At 45.6% G+C, this 25,000-nt stretch overlaps 1 protein-coding gene across 1 annotated transcript in view; it reads right to left on the reverse strand.

The window, feature by feature from the left end:
* The window catches only part of LOC109894627 (usherin-like), a 378,093-nt gene that overhangs the window by 113,453 nt on the left and 239,640 nt on the right, over nt 1-25,000 (reverse strand). The window contains 7 exon segments of the mRNA XM_031828079.1: nt 1,290-1,499; nt 2,248-2,411; nt 2,909-3,031; nt 4,474-4,802; nt 7,160-7,415; nt 7,904-8,073; nt 8,266-8,483. Of these exon segments, the coding sequence (XP_031683939.1) occupies nt 1,290-1,499; nt 2,248-2,411; nt 2,909-3,031; nt 4,474-4,802; nt 7,160-7,415; nt 7,904-8,073; nt 8,266-8,483 (1,470 nt within the window).

The following is a 25,000-nucleotide window of genomic DNA, read 5'->3' on the forward strand; positions in this document are numbered from 1 at the left end:
GGGTGTAGTTCTAGAGGGTTTAAGTCATGGTGGTGGTGTTGCTGTGGTTCTAGAGGGGTTAGGTCTTGGTCTGGGTGTGGTTCTAGGGGGGTTAAGTTGTGGTGGTGGTGATGTGTGGTCTAGAGGGGTTAAGTCATGGTGGTGGTGTTGTTGTGGTGGTTCTAGAGGTGGGGTGTTAAGTCGTAGTGGTGTTGTTGTGGGTCTAGAGGGGTTAAGTCATGGTGGTAGTGTTGTTGTGGTGGTTCCAGAGGGGTTAAGTCATGGTGTTGTTGTTGTAGTTCTAGAGGGGTTAAGTCATGGTGGTGTTGTTATGGTTCTAGAGGGGTGAAGTCGTGGTGGTGGTGTTGTGGTTCTAGAGGGGTTAAGTCATGGTGATGTTGTTATGGTTCTAGAGGGGTTAAGTCATGGTGGTGTTGTTGTGGTTCTAGAGGGGTTAGGTCCTGGTGTGTTGTTGTGGTTCTAGAGGGTTTGGGTCTTGGTGTAGATGTAGTTGGCGATAAACTGGGTCTTGGTGTAGATATGGTTCCGTCTGGGTTGAGTCTTGGCATAGAAGGGGTTTTTGAAAGTTCTGGTCTGGTTCTGGATGTGGTAACTAAAGGATATGTTGTTGGCATGGATGTGGTTCTTGAGGTTTCTAGTCTTGAACTAGATGTGGTCCCTAAGGGGTGGAGTCTTTGTCTAGATGTGGTTCTCAAGAGTTCTAGTCTTGGTCTAGATGTGGTTCCTAAGGGGTGGAGTCTTGGTCTAGATGTGGTTCCTAAGGGTTCTAGTCTTGGTATTGGTCTGGATGTAGGATTCCAGGGGCCTGGTTTTGGTCTCGGTTTCCATAGCTCCGGTGTTGACTCCATTTCTGCAGGTTAGGGGCTGGAGGTTTGATGCTAATACCACACCAACCCTATTAGCACTGACCAGCACCCTGCCTCCTACCACCCCACCCTGCGCTAGGTGAGTTTGGGGAACCCTGCGCTAGGTGAGTTTGGGGAACCCTGCTCTAGGTGAGTTTGGGGAACCCTGCTCTAGGTGAGTTTGGGGAACACTGCTCTAGGTGAGTTTGGGGAACCCTGCTCTAGGTGAGTTTGGGGAACCCTGCTCTAGGTGAGTGTGTGTGTGCGTGTGTCTGTGTGAGTGTGTGTGTGTGGGGGGGGGTGGGGGGGTCAGAGCTAATAGGGTTGGTGTGGTATTAGAATCACTGGGACCTTCTATTGATCTGGGACCTGCTATTTCGAAAATACACTCCAACACATTTCACAACACCACCCATCGACAGCACGCACACACACCCTTCTCACCTCCATCTTCAGTAGTACAGTTGACCTCGGTATTAGAAGTGTTGTAAGCCCCATTGGACACCTGCAGGGAAACCCTGTAGCGCGTGTTGGGCTGCAGGTCAACTATCACAGTGGAATCGACCCCGGGTGGGAAGGTCAGAGTTTGTCTGAGGTGAGAGGATTCGACCCTGAGGGTGTAGAGTTCCACCTCACCCTGGAGATCCTGTAGAGCTGAGGGGTGGAGAGAGACAGTTGACGGAGAACTCATTGTCATAATCAACATTTGGCATCTGGTAGCCTAGCATTTAAGAGCGTTGGACCAGTAACCGTAAGGTTGCTTGTACGAATCCCTAAGCCGACTAGGTGATAAATATGTAGATGTGCAATTGAGTAAGGCACTTAATCCTAATTGCTCCTGTAAATCGCTCTGGGTAAGAGCATCTGCTAAATTACTAAAATATAAAATGTAACATGACAATATGGAAAAGGTTCCTAGAACAGCATAGTAGTCTCATCCTATCCTACTGAATAAGGTCCTGTTTATGTGAATAACAGTTCAGACTGTCATGACAGTATTATACAATGAGGGAAAAAAGTATTTGATCCCCTGCTGAATTTGTATGTTTGCCCGCTGACAAAGAAATGATCAGTCTATCATCTATCAACCTGGTGGCCAACTACAAGAAACGTCTGACCTCTGTGATTGCCAAGGGTTTTGCCACCAAGTACTAAGTCACTCAATTTACAGAGGGGGTCAAATACTTATTTCCCTCATTAAAATGCAAATCAATGTAGAACATTTTTTGACATGTGTTTTTCTGGATCTTTTTGTTGTTATTCTGTCTCTCACTGTTCAAATAAACCTACCATGAAAATGATAGATTGATAATTTTTTGGCAGTGGGCAAACTTACAAAATCAGCAGGGGATCAAATACTTATTTCCCTCACTGTATATGGCACTAAAATATAGCTTCTTACAGGGTTCTGTCCAGCTGATGTGTATGGATGTATGGTCGATGGTCTGGACAGACAGAGAGGGCGGGTGGAGGGGTACTCCTGCCAGGGTAACACCCGTAGCCAGCTGTCCTGTAGAGTAGCCCACGTCATTATAGACCAGTAACTGGTACTGGTACCATGTGAACCTACAGCGTCAAAATGGACCAGGCAAAGGTTAGACAACACACACTTGCATTCAGGCACATAAAAAGACACACACACATACTGTACCAAAACACATCCTGTTTCAAAAATGGTGCAATATCTAGGATAATACAAAACAATTACTAGCAACATGGGCAAACACGAACCTCAACGGCAATCGATTATATTTCCACTATGAACAATCTAGGCCAGCACAGCAGCGAAAGTCCAGAAAACTGCTTCAACTGCTTATGCATCTAAAAGTGTCTAACTTGAAGCTAGAGTAAACGTCAGTAGTGGAGAGAGAAGCCTTTTAGCAAGCACAGGGACAAAATCAGCTGCTGCCGAGTGCCAGCCAGAGATTAGCACAAAATAATTTAATTCTTTGAATATTTGCTTAATGTATCTTTGAGCGGCATTAAAAGATGGCATCGGAGCGCGAAACAGCTCTGTACACAGTGGCGGCGGTTTGCTCTAAAGCTAATTTTGGTAATCTCACCTGCTAAGGCCTTTATCTTGGTGAAACAATTTGTCTCCGGCGTAAACATTGAACCAGCGATGGAGATCTGCCGGGGGCTGCGCGGCCAGCGGCTGACGGCTTTTACGTCTGAGCAGCTCGTATCTGAGGACCACACCAAACACACGGATAATCACACACACATACACACACAAACACAGTCTATTTCCCTCTATTATCTCTCTGTCTCTCTCTTTCCACCCCTCTCTGTCTCTTTCTCTGTAACTCTATCCCTCTATCACTCTTTCTTTCTTCTGCAGTCTCTCTCTCTCCCTCTCTATTCTCTAATTCCTGTGGTGTTAGTGATATTCACTCTTACAGTGATGTTAATGTGGGCTGCAATCAGAAGGGCAAGCCTTATTCCAGCTTTCATAAACCAACTTAAACAAACACACTGATCTGAGCTGTAGAGGGGAAAGTACTCATGAATTGTAATGGTCCACCATGAAAACAGTTATTTAGCTCCTAATCGTGACGAGAACAGAGTAGGACCTAAAGTGGTAAATACTCACACACACAGATAACGAGCTAGATAATTAACACTCACGTTCACGCAAGTCTCTGTCTGGTTCAGTGAAGACTGTGTGAGACTATTGAGAGTAATACTGATATGGATGTTGGATGCAAGTGCTACGTAGATGCTGGATGCTAGTGCTACGTAGATGCTGGATGCTAGTGCTACGTAGATGTTGGATGCTAGTGCTACGTAGATATTGGATGCTAGTGCTATGTAGATGTTGGATGCTAGTGCTACGTAGATGTTGGATGCTAGTGCTATGTAGATGTTGAATACTAGTGCTACGTAGATGTTGGATGCTAGTGCTACGTAGATGCTGGATGCTAGTGCTTAGTAGATGCTGGATGCTAGTGCTATGTAGATGTTGGATGCTAGTGCTACGTAGATATTGGATGCTAGTGCTACGTAGATATTGGATGCTAGTGCTACGTAGATGTTGTATGCCAGTGCTACGTAGATGTTGGATGCTAGTGCTACGTAGATGTTGGATGCTAGTGCTACGTAGATGTTGGATGCTAGTGCTACGTAGATGTTGTATGCCAGTGCTACGTAGATGTTGGATGCTAGTGCTACGTAGATGTTGGATGCTAGTGCTACGTAGATGTTGGATGCTAGTGCTACGTAGATGTTGGATGCTAGTGCTACGTAGATATTGGATGCTAGTGCTGTGTAGATGTTGGGTACTAGTGCTTAGTAGATGCTGGATGCTAGTGCTACGTAGAAGTTGGATGCTAAGCTTTGTAGATGTTGGATGCTAAGCTATGTAGATGTTGGATGCTATTGCTACGTAGAAGTTGGATGCTAAGCTATGTAGATGTTGGATGCTAGTGCTATGTCTGATCTTAGCATACTGGGGCTCAGCTACAGCAGCTGCTTGAACTCTAACTAACTATCATCTACTTTACAACCTGACACACATTTACACACAGGTTTACCTTTCTTCATTTAATTTGTGTGGTGTATCTCTACCTCACAACTGGAACCCTGGGTTTCCCTGAACTAAGTGGCCTGGTAATAATACAACATTTACCTGAGGTTAGGTCCGTTGGGCCTGTCGGGAGGTTGCCAAGATACGGCCAGGAAGGACTCACTGACGGCCACCACTGCCAGTGGTGCCAGATCCTGAGGGATTGTGGGTAGTGTAGTCACGGCAGTGGGAAGGCTCTCTGTGCAACCCCCAATAAGGCCACCCCCGGAGGAGCAGGCCAGGACGGTGACCAGGTAGTTAGTGTAGGGCACCAGGTCGGTTACCGTGACGGTGAGGTTGGACAGGTCGTCGTGGGATACGCGCGGGTCGGGAAGGCGGATCTCATAGCGGTCGATCACTCCGTTAGCAATGACAGGAGGGGACCACATGACCTGGGGAGAGAGGGAAGGAGGCACACAGAAACACACACAGACACACACACATATAAACACAGACACGCACAAAGTCATGTGGATATTCTCAATTCTTACCAGGGAAACACTGAAGGCTATGCAATAAAACTGACATCATCTCTCCCAGAGTGCAGTGCAGAGGTGCAAGCGGCCGAGGGAGGCCTGTGATTGGCAGTTCAGAATGTTATATGCTTTAGATCGCTTTTAGATAGATGAGTTCCAGGAAGTGATGATTTCAGGGAATTAAAAAGGCAAAAAATGTGTGGAATTGCTGTGCAGTTCAAAGCGGAGCATGTAGAGACATAGTGTGTGATTAGGAAGAGGAATTCAACTGCTCTGATTTTTGGTAATTAGGTGAGAAAATTAGGTAAAGGTGTGACCTGTAACACACACACACACACATATACACACACACTACCTATAAGTAAGGGCTCAGGGCTGTGTGTGTGTGTGTGTGTGTGTGTGTGTGTGCTTGGCGTGGGTGTGTGTATGTGCATGTGTGCGTTTGGCGTGTGTGTGTGTGATGGCCTTCACTTCCCTTTCCTTCAATTTCTAAATAACTAGAAAAACACAGGAATAAAAAAATAAAAAACCAAAGCTGAGCTGAAAAAGAAGTAACAAATCACCACTAGCTGTGAATAAACACACCAAACACTAGACTGCAGGAAGCCCCAGTGATTGCTAAGACAACCAGACAAAACACACTGAGACCATTGAACCAGTCTGTTGGTAAATAAATAAACTGCTGAATAAACAGCTAAATATGCAAATAGCAGAACCAGTCTTAGCGTCTTACATGTGTAACTCTTCTCACCTCGTTAGCCATGTAAACGCAGCTGTTAACAAATGAATGAAATAACAATAGTCTGAAAAAACAACAACAAATAGAAGTCAGGGTTGGAGGAAATGAATTATTCAAACTAGTTTATGTAAATGGCGTCTTTGTTTGAAGTCACCAGCACTTCAGTCTGTGTTTCTGGCACTTTCTCAAGACTAGAGGAAGAGACAGAGTGTGTGTGTGTGTGTGTGTGTGTGTGTGTGTGTGTGTGTGTGTGTGTGTGTGTGTGTGTGTGTGTGTGTGTGTGTGTGTGTGTGTGTGTGTGTGGGTGCGTGTGTGTGCATGTGTGTGCGTGCATGTGTGTTTGTGTGTGTGTGTGGACCCCCTGTGCGTGTGTGTGTGTGTGTGGAGTCTGTGGGTGTATTGGTACAAAGAGGACCGCTAAGCTGCAAAGCCTGTTTGGTGACATGAATTCCCCCTGAATGGTGTTTGTCAGGCAGCAAGGCCCTGCTAGCTAGGCCTCTCTCTCTCTCTGGAGACCCCTCTATTCAACCAGCAGGTACACTGCTAGGATTTATACCACCTTAAAATACTGATAGCACCCTGGATGGAATTACTCATGTTCTGAGAAGAAGCTGTATTGTCCTTAGTAAAGTACCAGAGGGAGTAGGATTGAGGTAAAGGCAAGCTTAGTCTGAGATTTATATAGTAATCATGAATGGAAAACAGTTGGATTCTCAGATTCCAGTATGATTTTAAAGAGAGAGGCAGACCGGAACAAGAAAGAGAAAGAAAGGAAAGAAAGAAAGAGAGATCAGTAGATGGAGAGCGCAGTTGTGCTGGTATCTGATATGTATTCATTCCATGCTTCCTGACAACAAATTGCAATTTAATACAGAGCGAGAGCGAGAGTTATACCTGGGTCTCAGTGAACATAAACAGGAACCGTGTAATTGGGCTGAACCAGGAAGAAACACTAAGAAATAAATGACCTCTGACCCCTAAAGCATCGTGACGACAGGGTTGTGTCTCAAATGATGACAGGAATTAGCATTTTCATACAGTTAGCATTAGTGCAGGGGCGTGTGCATATGAATGTATGTGTGCATGTGTGTGTGTGTGGGCGGGACGTGATGTGCTAATTTAGATGTCTTCATTCATACTTAGTTAGTCTAAGTCTTGTTAATATGGCCGACAGGAAGGAATTCACTACAGACAGGGTCATGATCCTGCCTACTTCCGGAAGGGGACCTTGAGTTTAGTGTCTGAAACACCATTTTGTAAGTGTGTGTGTGTTTTGAGAGTGTGTGTGTGTGCATTATATGACAGCGAGAGAGCTCAGGGAGGGAACTGTTAAAAATGAATACACACAATATAAGCATGAATACCAATATGACATTGGCCTATATACTGTAGTGTTTCAAAGAATGTCTACCACAACTTGAGGTAGATACATCTTATTGGCTGGTTAGCTGAGACATGGTCTGTTATTGGCTAAGTAACAGCACCAAAACCCAAACTAAAGTCACAACACCCACACCTCCACACAACCACCAACCTGCAGTGAGTCCGGTCCCAGCACATCTACCCGTGGTGGGACTAGACCGGCAGGACGAGAGGGTCTGGTGGTGATGTTAGCCCAGGCACTAGTGTTAGATCCAGCCTGTGTGCTGGCCACTAGGCGGTACTGGTAGGAGGTCCAGGGGCTGAGGGCTGAGGAGTGGTCCAGATAGGAGAGGGGAGGAGGGGACGGGGGAAGTCTGACCACTGTGGATACCTGCTGGGTGCCTCTCACACTCCTCTCCACCACCCATCTACAAACACATGGATAGGAATTAGGATTATTATAAGAAATGCAATATGCAAATCTATACAGGAAGAGAACACAGATGGAAACTGAAATTCATAACATTTTCGGTTGTAGTTCATTTAAATATTCCCTATATAGTGCTATAGTTACTATGTTTCACTCTGTTTTATTATGTTTCACTCTGTTTTATTATGTTTTATTATGTTTCACTATGTTTCACTATGTTTCACTATGGTTTACTATGGTTTACTATGTTTCACTATGGTTTACTATGTTTCACTATGGTTTACTATGTTTCACTATGTTTAATTATGTTTCACTATGTTTCACTATGTTTAATTATGTTTCACTCTGTTTTATTATGTTTCACTCTGTTTTATTATGTTTCACTATGGTCACATTTGCGAGGGCCACATGATGCTGTCCAAAATAGAGCACACCGTGGGGAATAGAGTGTTATTAAAGCCATCATCTCTTGTTATGATGTCTCACCCCTCCAGTTCTCCGTTGCTCCTCTCCGGGGCTCCCCAGGACAGTAGTACTGAGGTGGGGGTGTCAGAGTAGAGGTGGGGGACCGGGACTCCCTCCGGTGGGGCAGCGGGGGTATGGAAGGACTGGGACTCCCCAGAGAGAGTACACCCTGCCGGGGTACAGGCCTCCACCTAACAGCACGACAGAGGACAATACAGTTAGACAGGCATAGACTTAATGTGTTGAATCATCAATCACACCAAACCATCCAGCCAGCCAGCCAGCCATCCATCCTTCACACCAAACCATCCATCCAGCCATCCATCCATCACACCAAACCATCCATCCATCCATCCATCACACCAAACCATCCTCCCACCCACCTGCAGGCTGTAGAGTTGGTAGGGCAGGAGGTTATATAGGCTGTAACTGGTAGTGTTGCCTGGTACTGTAGCAGTGCTGTGTGACAGGGACAGTGTGGAGGTGAGGTGGAGAGTGTAGTGGGTGATCCCCCCATTGGGCTGGGCTGGGGGGGCCCAGGATACTGACACACTATGCGACTGGAGGGCTGACACCACAGGGGGGTCCACGGGACCTGGACCTAGAGGGAAGGAGTGGGGGCAGGAGAGAGGGAAGGGAGAGAGAGAGAGAGAGAGAGAGAGAGAGAGAGAGAGAGAGAGAGAGAGAGAGAGAGACAACAGACAACAATAAACACAGGTTTAGAATGGTTCCCAAACTCCCTACTCTCGCTCTCATGATTGCCAACCTGATTGGTTTGATTTTTCCTCAACACCCTACACATCAAACCCAGTTTGTCTACTAAGGTCTGGGACAGGTGTTACAAAACTACACTGAACAAAAATATAAACACAACATGTAAAGTGTTAGTACCATGATCCCAGAAATGTTCCATACACACAAAAAGCTTAATTCTCTCAAATTCTGTGCACCGATTTGTTTACATCCCTGTTAGTGAGCATTTCTCCTTTGCCAAGATAATCCATCCACCTCACAGGTGTGGCATATCAAGAAGCTGATTAAACAGCATGATCATTACACAGGTGCTGGGGACAATATAAGGTCACTCTAAAGTGTGCAGTTTTGTCTCACAACACAATGCCACAGATGTCTCAAGTTTTGTGGGAGTGTGCAATTGGCATGATGACTGCCGGAATGTCCACCAGAGCTGTTGACGGATAATTTAATGATAATTTCTCTACCATAAATCACCTCCAACATCATTTTAGAGAATTTTACAGTACGTCCAACCGGCCTCACAACACGTACTGTACGGCATCATGTGGACGAGTGGTTTGCTGATGTCAACGTTGTGAACAGAGTGCCCCATGGTGGCGGTGGGGTTATGGTATGGGCAGGTAAAAGCTACGGACAACGAACAAAATTACATTTTATTGATGGCAATTTGAATGAACAGAAATACCATGACAAGATCCTGAGACCCATTGTGAAGCCCATTGGGAGTCCCATTGTGAAGCCCATTGGGAGTCCCATTGTGAAGCCCATTGTGAGGCCCATTGTGAGACCATTGTGAAGCCCATTGGGAGTCCCATTGTGAAGCCCATTGTGAGGCCCATTGTGAGACCATTGTGAAGCCCATTGTGAGGCCCATTGTGAAGCCCATTGTGAGTCCCATTGTGAGTCCTATTGTGAGGCCCTTTGTGAGGCCCATTTCTTTTAAGGTATCTGTGACCAAAAGATGCATACCTGTATTCCCAGTCATGTGAAATCCATAGATTAGGGCCTAATGAATACATTATAATTGACTGAGTTCCTCATATAAACTTTAGCGCAGTAAAATCATTACATGTTGCATTTAAATTTTTGTTCAGTAAACATAATTTCTTGTTACAGTGACTATAGCCTTTTAGTGGAAAAGAACAAAGGAAAAAGAGGGATTATTATTTCATCAATGTGGAAGGAAGAAAAGCCTTGTGCACTGTGTGTGTGTGTGTGTGTGTGTGTGTGTGTGTGTGTGTGTGTGTGTGTGTGTGTGTGTGTGTGTGGTGAGAAGCGAGGAGATGAGAAGAGGGAGTGTGGCGGAATTATCATTTGACAACGGAACGTCAAGAGTGACATCACAAGGACAAACAGTGATTTGGAGGGCCCTATTCCTGGGGTTAGAATCGAGGGCACACACAGCGATGTGCAAATCAGCTCATTTAGCGAGTGTGAGGGGCCAGCAAAACGTTCGGGCTCGGCCACACAGCAAATTATATTTATGGATTTATTCAATGGAGGTTATAGGCAGTGATATCAACTATGAGCTGGGGAGAGATGGCACTGAATCTGAGGAAATATTGTAATCACTCAAGTATGTGACTGGCCATTTGCACTGAATGGCTACGTCCACACTTCCCACTGCCAAGCGCTCATGATACGGATTCCTTCACGCACGCACGCACGCACGCACGCGCACACACACACCAAGGAATCCTTCACACACATCTAGTGTACGACAGCTCCGGTTATTTTCATAATTACACACAGGAATGCAGACACACACCCACATTCACATCGATGTACAATATGCACACACACATATGTACACATACTGTCTTTATTACAGGGTGAGCTGATGAAACAAGGGGCGATAACAAGGCTCTAAAGGCCTTAGTTTTCAGAAGCGTGACACAGCAGTAGAGCTGCAGTCTACTTTGCACATGTTGTCCAGCAGCGATCATTTTAAAAAGCTAAATGTTGTGGATCTTTTCCTCATAATCCTGGACTATCGGACCACCATTTTATTACGTTTGCAATTGCAACAAAAAATCTGCTCAGTCCCCAACCAAAGAGCATCAAAAGTTGTGCTATAAATTCACAGACAACACAAAGATTCCTTGATGCCCTTCCAGACTCCCTCTGCCTACCCAAGGACGCCAGAGGACAAAAATCAGTTAACCACCTAACTGAGGAACTCAATAATTTAACCTTGCAGCACAATACCCTAGATGAAGTTGCACCCCTAAAAAAATAAAAATATTTCCATAAGAAACTAGCTCCCTGGTATACAGAAAATACCCGAGCTCTGAAGCAAGCTTACAGAAAATTGTAACGGAAATGGCGCCACACCAAACTGGAAGTCTTCCAACTAGCTTGGAAAGACAGTATCGTGCAGTATCGAAGAGCCCTCAATGCTGCTTGATCATCCTATTTTTCCAACTTAATTGAGGAAAATAAGAACAATCCAAAATGTATTTTTGATACTGTCGCAAAGCTAACTAAAAAGCAGCATTCCCCAAGTGAGGATGGCTTTCACTTCAGCAGTAATAAATTCATGAACTTCTTTGAGGACAAGATCATGATTATTAGAAAGCAAATTACGGACTCCTCTTTAAATCTGTGTATTCCTTCAAAGCTCAGTTGTCCTGAGTCTGCACAACTCTGCCAGGACCTAGGATCAAGAGAGACACTCAAGTGTTTTAGTACTATATCTCTTGACACAATTCTGAAAATAATCAGGGCCTCTAAACCTTCAAGCTGCATACTGGACCCTATTCCAACTAAACTACTGAAAGAGCTGCTTACTGTGCTTGGCCCTCCTCTGTTGAACATAATATACTGCTCTCTATCCACCAGATGTGTACCAAACTCACTAAAAGTGGCAGTAATAAAGCCTCTCTTGAAAAAACCAAACCTTGACCCAGATAATATGAAAAACTATCGGCCTATATCGAATCTTCCATTCCTCTCATAAATTTTAGCAACTCACTGCCTTCCTGAAGACAAACAATGTATACGAAATGCTTCCATCTGGTTTTAGACCCCATCATAGCACTGAGACTGCACTTGTGAAGGTGGTAAATGACCTTTTAATGGCATCAGACCGAGGCTCTGTATCTGTCCTCGTGCTCCGAGACCTTAGTGCTGCTTTTGATACCATCGATCACCACATTCTTTTGGAGAGATTGGAAACCCAAATTGGTCTACACAGACAAGTTCTGGCCTGGTTTAGATCTTATCTGTCGGAAAGATATCAGTTTGTTTATGTGAATGGTTTGTCCTCTGACAAATCAACTGTAAATGTCAGTGTTCCTCAAGGTTCCGTTTTAGGACCGCTATTGTTTTCACTATATATTTTACCTCTTGGGATGTCATTCGAAAACATAATGTTAACTTTCACTGCTATGCGGATGACACACAGCTGTACATTTCAATGACACATAGTGAAGCCCCAAAATTGCCCTCGCTAGAAGCTTGTGTTTCAGACATAAGGAAGTGGATGGCTGCAAACTTTCTAATTTTAAACTCGGACAAAACAGAGATGATAGAGAAAAATTCATCCCTGCTTTTGTTACTTCTAGGTTAGACTACTGCCATGCTCTACTTTCCGGCTACCCGGATAAGGCACTAAATAAACTTCAGTTAGTGCTAAATACGGCTGCTAGAATCCTGACTAGAATCAAAAAATCAAAAAACTCCAGTGCTAGCCTCCCTACACTGGCATCCTGTCAAGGCAAGGGTTGATTTCAAGGTTTTACTGCTAACCTACAAACCATTATATGGGCTTGCTCCTCCCTATCTCTCTGATTTGGTCCTGCCGTACATACCTACACGTACGCTACGGTCACAAGACGCAAGCCTCCTAATTGTCCCTACAATGTCTAAGCAAAAAGCTGGAGGCAGGGCTTTCGTCTATAGAGCTCCATTTTTATGGAATGGTCTGCCTACCCATGTGAGAGACGCAGACTCAGTCTCAACTTTTAAGTATTTACTGAAGACTCATCTCTTCAGTGGGTCATATGATTGAGTGTAGTCTGGCCCAGGAGTGTGAAGGTGAACGGAATGGCTCTGGAGCAACGAACCGCCCTTGCTGTCTCTGCCTGGCCGGTTCCCCTCTTTCCACTGGGATTCTCTGCCTCTAACCCTATTACAGGGGCTGAGTCACTGGCTTATTGGTGCTCTTTCATGCCGTCCCTAGGAGGGGTGTGTGAGTTGAGTGGGTTGAGTCACTGATGTGATCTTCCTGTTTGGGTTGGCGCCTCCCCTTGGGTAGTGCCGTGTCGGAGATCTTTGTGGGCTATACTCGGCCTTGTCTCAGGATGGTAAGTTGGTGGTTGAAGATATCCCTCTCGTGGTGTGAGGGCTGTGCATTGACAAAGTGGGTGGGGTTATCATCTTCCTGTTTGGCCCTGTCCGGGGGTATCATCGGGTGGGGACACAGTGTCTCCTGACCCCTCCTGTCTCAGCCTCCAGTATTTATGCTGCAGTAGTTTATGTGTCGGGGAATAGGGTCAGTTTGTTATATCTGGAGTACTTCTCCTGTCTTATCCGGTGTCCTGTGTGAATTTAAGTATGCTCTCTCTAATTCTCTATTTCTTTCTTTCTTTATTTCCCTCTCTCAGAGGACCTAGGACCATGCCTCAGGACTACCTGGCATGATGACTCCTTGCTGTCCCCAGTCCACCTGGCCGTGCTGCTGCTCCAGTTTCAACTGTTCTGCCTGCGGCTATGGAATCCTGACCTGTTCACCGGACGTGCTACCTGTCCGTGTCACGCCCTGGCCTTAGTTATCTTTGTTTTCTGTATTATTTTGGTTAGGTCAGGGTGTGACATGGGAGATTTATGTGTTTTGTCTGTGTTTGGTCTAGGGGTTTTGTATGTTTATGGGGTGTTTTCTAGTCTAGGTAATTATGTAAGTCTATGGTTGCCTAGATTGGTTCTCAATTAGAGGCAGGTGTTTATCGTTGTCTCTGATTGGGAACCATATTTAGGCAGCCATGTTCTTTGGATATTTTGTGGGTGGTTGTCTTCTGTCTTTGTGTGTATGCACCAGATAGGACTGTTTCGGATTTCACATTTGTTGTTTTGTATTTTGTAGTATTCTTGTTTATCGTCTATATTAAACATGTTGAACACTAACCACGCTGCATTTTGGTCCTCCTCTCCTTCAACGGAAGAAAACCGTTACACCCAGACCTATTATAGCTGTCTTACCGGCTGCTATCTGAATAGACAATCGGACAATTTTTTTTATTTTTATTATTATTATTATGTTTTCTTCTTGGGCCTCTATAACTATATCTATTGTTTTTATTTTTGTTGTTGTTGTGTGATTTGGATTAATCCCCTCTACCACACAGAACCCCACTAATCTACTGACGGAACGCAAGAGGTGGCTAACAACAGACCTCCATCCTATGCTAGCTTGCTACCGATGCCCTGGCTAGCTGTCTAAATCACCAACCAACCTCTCCACTCACCGGACCCTTTTGATCACTCGACTAAGCATGCCTCTCCTTAATGTCAATATGTCTTGTCCATTGCTGTTCTGGTTAGTGTTTATTGGCTTATTTCACTGTAGAGCCTCTAGTCCTGCTCACTATACCTTATCCAACCTATTAGTTCCACCACCCACACATGCAATGACATCTCCTGGTTTCAACGATGTTTCTAGAGACAATATCTCTCTCTTCATCACTCAATACCTAGGTTTACCTCCACTGTATTCACATCCTACCATACATTTGTCTGTACATTATACCTTGATGCTATCGCCCCCAGAAACCTCCTTTTACTCTATGTTCCAGATGTTCTAGACGACCAATTCTCATAGCTTTTAGCCGTACCCTTATTCTACTCCTCCTATGTTCCTCTGGCGATGTAGAGGTGAATCCAGGCCCTGCAGTGCCTAGCTCCACTCCTATTCCCCAGGCGCTCTCTTTTGACGACTTCTGTAACCGTAATAGCCTTGGTTTCATGCATGTTAACATTAGAAGCCTCCTCCCTAAGTTTGTTCTATTCACTGCTTTAGCACACTCTGCCAACCCGGATGTTCTAGCTGTGTCTGAATCCTGGCTTAGGAAGACCACCAAAAATTCAGACATTTTAATTCCAAACTACAACATTTTCAGACAAGATAGAACTGCCAAAGGGGGCGGTGTTGCAATCTACTGCAAAGATAGCCTGCAGAGTTCTGTCCTACTATCCAGGTCTGTACCCAAACAATTTGAACTTCTACTTTTAAAAATCCACCTCTCTAAAAACAAGTCTCTCACCGTTGCCGCCTGCTATAGACCACCCTCTGCCCCCAGCTGTGCTCTGGACACCATATGTGAACTGATTGCCCCCCATCTATCTTCAGAGTTCGTGCTGCTAGGCGACCTAAACTGGAACATGCTTAACACCCCAGCCATCCTACAATCTAAACTTGATGCCCTCAATCTCACACAAATTATCAATGAACCCACCAGGTACCTCCCCAAAGCCTTAAACACGGGCACCCTCATAGATATCATCCTAACCAACTTCCCCTCTAAATACACCTCTGCTGTCTTCAACCAAGATCTCAGCGATCACTGCCTCATTGCCTGCATCCGTAATGGGTCAGCGGTCAAACGACCTCCACTCATCACTGTAAAACGCTCCCTGAAACACTTCTGCGAGCAGGCCTTTCTAATCGACCTGGCCGGGGTATCCTGGAAGGATATTGATCTCATCCCATCAGTAGAGGATGCCTGGATATTTTTTTTAAATGCCTTCCTAACCATCTTAAATAAACATGCCCCATTCAAGAAATTTAGAACCAGGAACAGATATAGCCCTTGGTTCTCCCCAGACCTGACTGCCCTTAACCAACACAAAAACATCCTATGGCGTTCTGCATTAGCATCGAACAGCCCCCGTGATATGCAGCTGTTCAGGGAAGCTAGAAACCATTATACACAGGCAGTTAGAAAAGCCAAGGCTAGCTTTTTCAAGCAGAAATTTGCTTCCTGCAACACTAACTCAAAAAAGTTCTGGGACACTGTAAAGTCCATGGGGAATAAGAACACCTCCTCCCAGCTGCCCACTGCACTGAAGATAGGAAACACTGTCACCACTGATAAATCCACCATAATTGAGAATTTCAATAAGCATTTTTCTACGGCTGGCCATGCTTTCCACCTGGCTACTCCTACCCCGGACAATAGCACTGCACCCCCAACAGCAACTCGCCCAAGCCTTCCCCATTTCTCCTTCTCCCAAATCCATTCAGCTGATGTTCTGAAAGAGCTGCAAAATCTGGACCCCTACAAATCAGCCGGGCTAGACAATCTGGACCCTTTCTTTCTAAAATTATCTGCCGAAATTGTTGCCACCCCTATTACTAGCCTGTTCAACCTCTCTTTCGTGTCGTCTGAGATTCCCAAAGATTGGAAAGCAGCTGCAGTCATCCCCCTCTTCAAAGGGGGGGACACTCTTGACCCAAACTGCTACAGACCTATATCTATCCTACCGTGCCTTTCTAAGGTCTTCGAAAGCCAAGTCAACAAACAGATTACCGACCATTTCGAATCTCACCATACCTTCTCTGCTATGCAATCTGGTTTCAGAGCTGGTCATGGGTGCACCTCAGCCACGCTCAAGGTCCTAAACGATATCTTAACCGCCATCGATAAGAAACATTACTGTGCAGCCGTATTCATTGATCTGGCCAAGGCTTTCGACTCTGTCAATCACCATATCCTCATCGGCAGACTCGACAGCCTTGGTTTCTCAAATGATTGCCTCGCCTGGTTCACCAACTACTTCTCTGATAGAGTTCAGTGTGTCAAATCGGAGGGTCTGCTGTCCGGACCTCTGGCAGTCTCTATGGGGGTGCCACAGGGTTCAATTCTTGGACCGACTCTCTTCTCTGTATACATCAATGAGGTCGCTCTTGCAGCTGGTGAGTCCCTGATCCATCTCTACGCAGACGACACCATTCTGTATACTTCCGGCCCTTCTTTGGACACTGTGTTAACAACCCTCCAGGCAAGCTTCAATGCCATACAACTCTCCTTCCGTGGCCTCCAATTGCTCTTAAATACAAGTAAAACTAAATGCATGCTCTTCAACCGATCGCTACCTGCACCTACCCGCCTGTCCAACATCACTACTCTGGACGGCTCTGACTTAGAATACGTGGACAACTACAAATACTTAGGTGTCTGGTTAGACTGTAAACTCTCCTTCCAGACCCATATCAAACATCTCCAATCCAAAGTTAAATCTAGAATTGGCTTCCTATTTCGCAACAAAGCATCCTTCACTCATGCTGCCAAACATACCCTTGTAAAACTGACCATCCTACCAATCCTCGACTTTGGCGATGTCATTTACAAAATAGCCTCCAATACCCTACTCAACAAATTGGATGCAGTCTATCACAGTGCAATCCGTTTTATCACCAAAGCCCCATATACTACCCACCATTGCGACCTGTACGCTCTCGTTGGCTGGCCCTCGCTTCATACTCGTCGCCAAACCCACTGGCTCCATGTCATCTACAAGACCCTGCTAGGTAAAGTCCCCCCTTATCTCAGCTCGCTGGTCACCATAGCATCTCCCACCTGTAGCACACGCTCCAGCAGGTATATCTCTCTAGTCACCCCCAAAACCAATTCTTTCTTTGGCCGCCTCTCCTTCCAGTTCTCTGCTGCCAATGACTGGAACGAACTACAAAAATCTCTGAAACTGGAAACACTTATCTCCCTCACTAGCTTTAAGCACCAACTGTCAGAGCAGCTCACAGATTACTGCACCTGTACATAGACCACCTATAATTTAACCCAAACAACTACCTCTTTCCCAACTGTATTTAATTTTTATTTATTTATTTATTTTGCTCCTTTGCACCCCATTATTTTTATTTCTACTTTGCACATTCTTCCATTGCAAAACTACCATTCCAGTATTTTACTTGCTATATTGTATTTACTTTGCCATCATGGCCTTTTTTGCCTTTACCTCCCTTCTCACCTCATTTGCTCACATTGTATATAGACTTGTTTATACTGCATTATTGACTGTATGTTTGTTTTTACTCCATGTGTAACTCTGTGTCGTTTTATCTGTCGAACTGCTTTGCTTTATCTTGGCCAGGTCGCAATTGTAAATGAGAACTTGTTCTCAACTTGCCTACCTGGTTAAATAAAGGTAAAATAAAATTAAAAAATTAAAAATTATTCGACCATGCTGGTCATCTATGAACATTTGAACATCTTGGCCATGTTCTGTTATAATCTCCACCCGACACAGCCAGAAGAGGACTGGCCACCCCCCATAGCCTGGTTCCTCTCTAGGTTTCTTCCTAGGTTTGGGCCTTTCTAGGGAATTTTTCCTTGCCAACGTGCTTCAACACCTGCATTGCTTGCTGTTTGGGGTTTTAGGCTGGGTTTCTGTACAGCACTTTGAGATATCAGCTGATGTACGAAGGGCTATAAAAATACATTTGATTTGATTGTTATGCAGAAACAAGAAATGGCCTTCCCCAAACTTTTGTTGGAAGCACAGAATCATCTAGAACGTCATTGTAAACTGTAGCGTTAAGATTTCCCTTTACTGGCCTAACCCAAAAAATGAAAAACAGCCCCAGAACATTATTCCTCCACCACCAAACTTTACAGTTGGCACTATGCATTCGTGCAGGTAGCGTTCTCCTGGCATCCGTCAAACTCAGATTCTTCCGTCGGACTACCAGATAGTGAGGTTTGATTTATCACTCCAGAAAACGTGTTTCCACTGCTCCAGAGTCCAATGGCAGTGAGCTTTACACCACTCTAACCGAAGCTTGGCATTTTGCATAATTTTGTATATAATATTTTGTGTCTTTTGTAGCTTAAACCGTTCAAAAGAAAGAGACACATTTGTATGAAGAAAGAAGAAACGGCTGTTTATTACAACCACATCTAGCAGCTACCAGAGGTTACTTACAAAACTAAATAAACAATATATCTCGCATTTTCAAATCAGGCGACCCCTAGTTTGGTCTAAGGAGCCTTTTAGAGTTGCAAAATTCATGAAACATTCAATAAATATCCTGGTTTTCAAGAAATCCTGGTTGGAGGATTCCAGACTTCCGGCTTATTCCCTCCTGATTGTGGGAATCCTCCAACAGGGATTTCGGGTAAACTAATGGATTTATTGAAAATTCTGTGAATTTTGCAACCCTAGTCTTTACCCTTCTTCATTCCCTCTCCTCTCCTCCTGCTTTCACATTTAAAAAGAAGGAATATGTCAACCATGGAAATAGTGGATTTTTGTCTATCTGTCTGTGTCTTCCTTGTGTCCTCCCTCTTTACCGGAAGCAGGTAGCCTAGTGGTTAGAGAGTTGGGCCAGTAACCAGCAGGTAGCCTAGTGGTTAGAGAGTTGGGCCAGTAACCAGCAGGTAGCCTAGTAGTTAGAGATTTGGGCCAGTAACCAGCAGGTAGCGTAGTGGTTAGAGAGTTGGGCCAGTAACCAGCAGGTAGCCTAGTGGTTAGAGCGTTGGGCCAGTAACCAGCAGGTAGCCTAGTGGTTAGAGCGTTGGGCCAGTAACCAGCAGGTAGCCTAGTGGTTAGAGAGTTGGGCCAGTAACCAGCAGGTAGCCTAGTCGTTAGAGAGTTGGGCCAGTAATCAGCAGGTAGCCTAGTGGTTAGAGAGTTGGGCCAGTAACCAGCAGGTAGCCTAGTGGTTAGAGAGTTGGGCCAGTAACCAGCAGGTAGCCTAGTGGTTAGAGCGTTGGGCCAGTAACCAGCAGGTAGCCTAGTGGTTAGAGCGTTTGGGCCAGTAACCAGCAGGTAGCCTAGTGGTTAGAGAGTTGGGCCAGTAACCAGCAGGTAGCCTAGTGGTTAGAGAGTTGGGCCAGTAACTGAAAGGTTGCTAGATTGAATCCCCGAGCTGACAAGGTAAAAATCTGTTGTACTGCTCCTGAACAAGGCAGTTAACCCACTGTTTCTAGGCCGTCATTGTAAATAGAATTTCTTCTTAACTGGCTTGCCTAGTTAAATAAAAAAAGTACCTTTTCTCCTTTCTTCCATTCTCTCTTTCTCTCTCCCTCCACCCTACCTGATTTGATTGATATTTCCGTCCCATGCTCTGAAGGTAATGTTTTCCTCCCCCATTTACATCCGACTGTACTGGGGTAATGGTCCCACACACACACACACAGTAGCAAGGTAATGGCGCTTCGGCAAGGGCAGGCGGATCAAGGTGATTGAGCGTGCTCAGAGCGTGCTGCGTTGCTAAGCGCTAACGTTAACTGCTAAAGGCTCCCCCAGATGGCACCGGGACCAGAGGGGGAGATAGGGGGAGGTAGCCTCGCCATCACCGTAGCTCACCCTCACCCAGTACTAACTGTTCCCCGGGTGCCAAAGACATGGATGTCGATTAAGGCAGCCCTCCGCATCTCTCTGATTCAGAGGGGTTGTGTTAAATGCAAAAGACACACTTCAGTTGAATACATTCAGTTCTACAACTGACTAGGTATCCCCATTTCCCTTTCCCTAAACCTTACCTCACCCTCTCCTCCCTCCCTCCCTTTCTCCCCCTCCCCTACTATAACCCACCCCACACCCTCTTCTCACCCTAGATGACACCGCTCTCACCCATCTTTCTACGGGGAGATGCCCAACACCTAACTCTGACAAACACCCTTTCCTGACCCATCTTGTAACTTATTTGTCATTCCAGCCCTTGTTTGTGCATGTGTGTAACTGAACGTGTGTAACTGAACGTGTATAACTGAACGTGTGTAACTGAACGTGTATAACTGAATGTGTGTTACTGAATGTGTGTTACTGAACGTGTGTTACTGAATGTGTGTAACTGAACGTGTGTAACTGAATGTGTGTTACTGAACGTGTGTAACTGAACGTGTGTAACTGAATGTGTGTTACTGAACGTGTGTAACTGAACGTGTGTAACTGAATGTGTGTTACTGAACGTGTGTAACTGAACGTGTGTAACTGAATGTGTGTTACTGAACGTGTGTAACTGAACGTGTGTAACTGAATGTGTGTTACTGAGTGTGTGTTACTGAACGTGTGTAACTGAACGTGTGTAACTGAACGTGTATAACTGAACGTGTATAACTGAACGTGTGTAACTGAACGTGTATAACTGAACGTGTGTAACTGAACGTGTATAACTGAACGTGTGTAACTGAACGTGTATAACTGAATGTGTGTAACTGAACGTGTATAACTGAACGTGTGTAACTGAACGTGTATAACTGAACGTGTGTAACTGAACGTGTATAACTGAACGTGTGTAACTGAACGTGTATAACTGAATGTGTGTTACTGAATGTGTGTTACTGAACGTGTGTAACTGAACGTGTGTAACTGAACGTGTGTAACTGAACGTGTATAACTGAACGTGTGTAACTGAACGTGTATAACTGAACGTGTGTAACTGAACGTGTATAACTGAATGTGTGTTACTGAATGTGTGTTACTGAACGTGTGTAACTGAACGTGTGTTACTGAACGTGTGTTACTGAATGTGTGTAACTGAACGTGTGTTACTAAACGTGTGTAACTGAATGTGTGTAACTGAACGTGTGTAACTGAATGTGTGTTACTGAATGTGTTACTGAATGTGTATAACTGAATGTGTGTAACTGAACGTGTGTAACTGAACGTGTGTTACTGAATGTGTGTTACTGAATGTGTGTTACTGAATGTGTGTTACTGAATGTGTGTAACTAAACATGTGTAACTGAACGTGTATAACTGAATGTGTGTAACTGAACGTGTGTAACTGAACGTGTGTTACTGAATGTGTGTAACTAAACATGTGTAACTGAATGTGTGTAACTGAACGTGTGTGATTCAAGTGTTTTTCAGTGCCTAGCTGCGTTCCAGTGTAGATTTTTCCCAGGCAGTGCATCAGTGTGTCAGGGCTGTGTGGTGCAGGGCTCCCTACTAACTTCCTTCCAAGCTTCCCTCCTAGACTCCCTCCTAGTCTACCTACTAGACTCCTTACTAGTCTCCCTACTAGTCTCCCTACTAGTCTCCCAACTAGACTCCATACTAGCCTCCCTACTAGTCTCGCTACTAGACTACATACTAGTCTCCCTACTAGCCTCACGACTAGTCTCCCTACTAGCCTCCTTACTAGTCTCCCTAATAGCCTCCTTACTAATCCCCCTCCTAGCCCCCTTACTAGTCTCTTTCCTAGCTTCCTTACTAGTCTCCCTACTAGCCTCCTTACTAGTCTCCCTACTAGCCTCCTTAGTAGTCTCCCTACTAGTCTCCCTCCTAGTCTCCTTCCTAGGCTCCCTACTAGTCTCCATACTTAGCTCTTTCCTAGCCTCCCTACTAGTCTCCCTCCTAGCCTCCTTACTAGACTCATTCCTAGCCTCCTTACTAGCCTTACTACTAGCCTCCTTACTAGTCTCCCTACTAGCCTCTTTACTAGTCTCTTTCCTAACCTCCTTAGTAGCCTCTTTCCTAGCCTCCCTACTAGCCTCCCTCCTAGCCTCACTACTTGCCTCCCTCCTAGCCTCACTACTTGCCTCCCTCCTTGCCTCCCTCCTAGCCTCCTTACTAATCTCCCTCCTAGCCTCCCTCCTAGCCTCCTTACTAGTCTCCCTACTGGTCTCCCTCCTAGCCTCCCTACTAGTCTTCCTACTAGCCTCCCTACTAGTCTTCCTACTAGTCTCCTTACTAGTCTCCCTACTAGCCTCCTTACTTGTCTCCCTACTAGCCTCCTTACTAGTCTCCCTACTAGACTCCTTACTAGTCTCCCTACTAGCCTCCTTACTAGTCTCCTTACTACTCTCCCTACTAGCCTCCCTACTAGCCTCCTTACTAATCTCCCTCCTAGCCTCCCTACTAGTCTCCCTACTAGCCTCCTTACAAGTCTCCTTACTAGTCTCCCTACTAGCCTCCCTACTAGCCTCCCTACTAGTCTCCCTACTAGTCTCCCTACTGGTCTCCTTACTGGTCTCCTTATGAATCGTCCTACTAGCCTCCTTACTAATCTCCCTCCTAGCCCCCCTATTAGTCTCCCTACTAGCCTCGCTACTAGTCTCCCTACTAGCCTCCTTACCAGTCTCCTTAATAGTCTCCCTACTAGCCTCCTTTACTAGCCTCCTTACTGATCTCCCTCCTAGCCTCCCTCCTTGCCTCCCTACTAGCCTCACTACTAGCCTCCTTACTAGCCTCCCTCCTATTCTCCCTACTAGTCTCCTTACTAATCTCCCTCATAATCTCCCTACTAGCCTCCCTCCTAGCCTCTCTACTGGCCTCCCTCCTTGCCTCCCTCCTAGCCTCCCTCCTAGCCTCCTTACTAATCTCCCTCCTAGCCTCCCTCCTAGCCTCCTTTCTAGTCTCCCTACTAGCCTCCTTACAAGTCTCCTTACTAGTCTCCCTCCTAGTCTTCCTACTAGCCTCCTTACTAGTCTCCCTACTAGCCTCCTTACTAGTCTCCTTACTAATCTCCCTACTAGCCTCCTTTACTAGCCTCCTTACTGATCTCCCTCCTAGCCTCCCTCCTTGCCTCCCTCCTTGCCTCCCTACTAGCCTCACTACTAGCCTCCTTACTAGCCTCCCTCCTATTCTCCCTACTAGTCTCCTTACTAATCTCCCTCATAATCTCCCTACTAGCCTCCCTACTAGCCTCCCTCCTAGCCTCTCTACTGGCCTCCCTCCTTGCCTCCCTCCTAGCCTCCCTCCTAGCCTCCTTACTAATCTCCCTCCTAGCCTCCCTCCTAGCCTCCTTTCTAGTCTCCCTACTAGCCTCCTTACAAGTCTCCTTACTAGTCTCCCTCCTAGTCTTCCTACTAGCCTCCTTACTAGTCTCCCTACTAGCCTCCTTACTAGTCTCCTTACTAATCTCCCTACTAGCCTCCTTACTAGTCTCCCTACTAGCCTCCTTACTAATCTCCCTACTAGTCTCCCTCCTAGCCCTGATAAATAAACAATGCACAGCGCTGACCTTTAGGTTAACAGCTTTTTATGCTTGCTCCACTCAGCACTCTCCCTGATTCAATTCCCACAAAGGTCCAGGAGACGCCGGGAATAAGCAAAGAGACCCAGCCCGTCTGTCTGTCTGTCTGTCTGTCTGTCTGTCTGTCTGTCTGTCTGCCTGTCTGTCCATCCGTCTGTCTGTCCGTCCGTCCGCCCGACTGTCTGTCTGTGTGTCTGTCTGTCTGTGGTCCCCATTAAACCTGCCGAGACTCAGTGGAGGCCTCAATTGTAAATAATTTTACCACATGAGACCACCAAGTCACCTTGAATTTGAACACTCCCCCTCAGACACCCATACAAAAATGGATGCGCACACACACACACACACACACGCTCGCGCACGTCAACACACACACACACACACACACACACACACACACACACACACACACACACACACACACACACACACACACACACACACACACACACACACACACACACACACACACACTCCACAACTGTGTCACCCCACCCCTTGATCCCTCGACTCCCCAGCCACCCTCTCCTTCTCGTCCAGCAGCACAGAGGACCCAGAGTGTTATTTAGGCTTTACTGGTCTGTATTAAATTCTGCAATTTGAAGGGCTGTTAAGTTCTTCAATTGAAATTTATTTTAAGATACAGGTACTTTTTATTTTATTGATGCTTTACTGCTCTCCGAGTGCAGGCTAGAACACACTGGAATAACACCACTCTACCCCAATAACGCCACTCTACCCCAATAACACCACTCCACCCCAATAACACCACTCCACCCCAATAACAACACTCCACCCCAATAACAACACTCCACCCCAATAACAACACTCTACCCCAATAACACCACTCTACCCCAATAACAACACTCCACCCCAATAACACCACTCCACCCCAATAACAACACTTCACCCCAATAACATCACTCCACCCCAATAACACCACTCTATCCCAATAACACCACTCTACCCCAATAACACCACTATACCACAATAACACCACTCTACCCCAATAACACCACTCTACCCCAATAACACCACTCTACCCCAATAACACTACTCCACCCCAATAACAACACTTCACCCCAATAACACCACTCTACCCCAATAACGTCACTCCACCCCAATAACACCACTCTATCCCAATAACATCACTCCACCCCAATAACACCAGTCTACCCCAATAACATCACTCCACCCCAATAACACCACTCTACCCCAATAACATCACTCCACCCCAATAACACCACTTCACCCCAATAAGACCACTCTACCCCAATAACACCACTCTACCCCAATAACACCACTCTACCCCAATAACACCACTATACCCCAATAACACCACTATACCCCAATAACACCACTCTACCCCAATAACACCACTCTACCCCAATAACACCACTCTACCCCAATAACACCACTCT

This window comes from Oncorhynchus kisutch, linkage group LG7 (assembly GCF_002021735.2).
Source record: "Oncorhynchus kisutch isolate 150728-3 linkage group LG7, Okis_V2, whole genome shotgun sequence".
Taxonomy (NCBI): domain Eukaryota; kingdom Metazoa; phylum Chordata; class Actinopteri; order Salmoniformes; family Salmonidae; genus Oncorhynchus; species Oncorhynchus kisutch.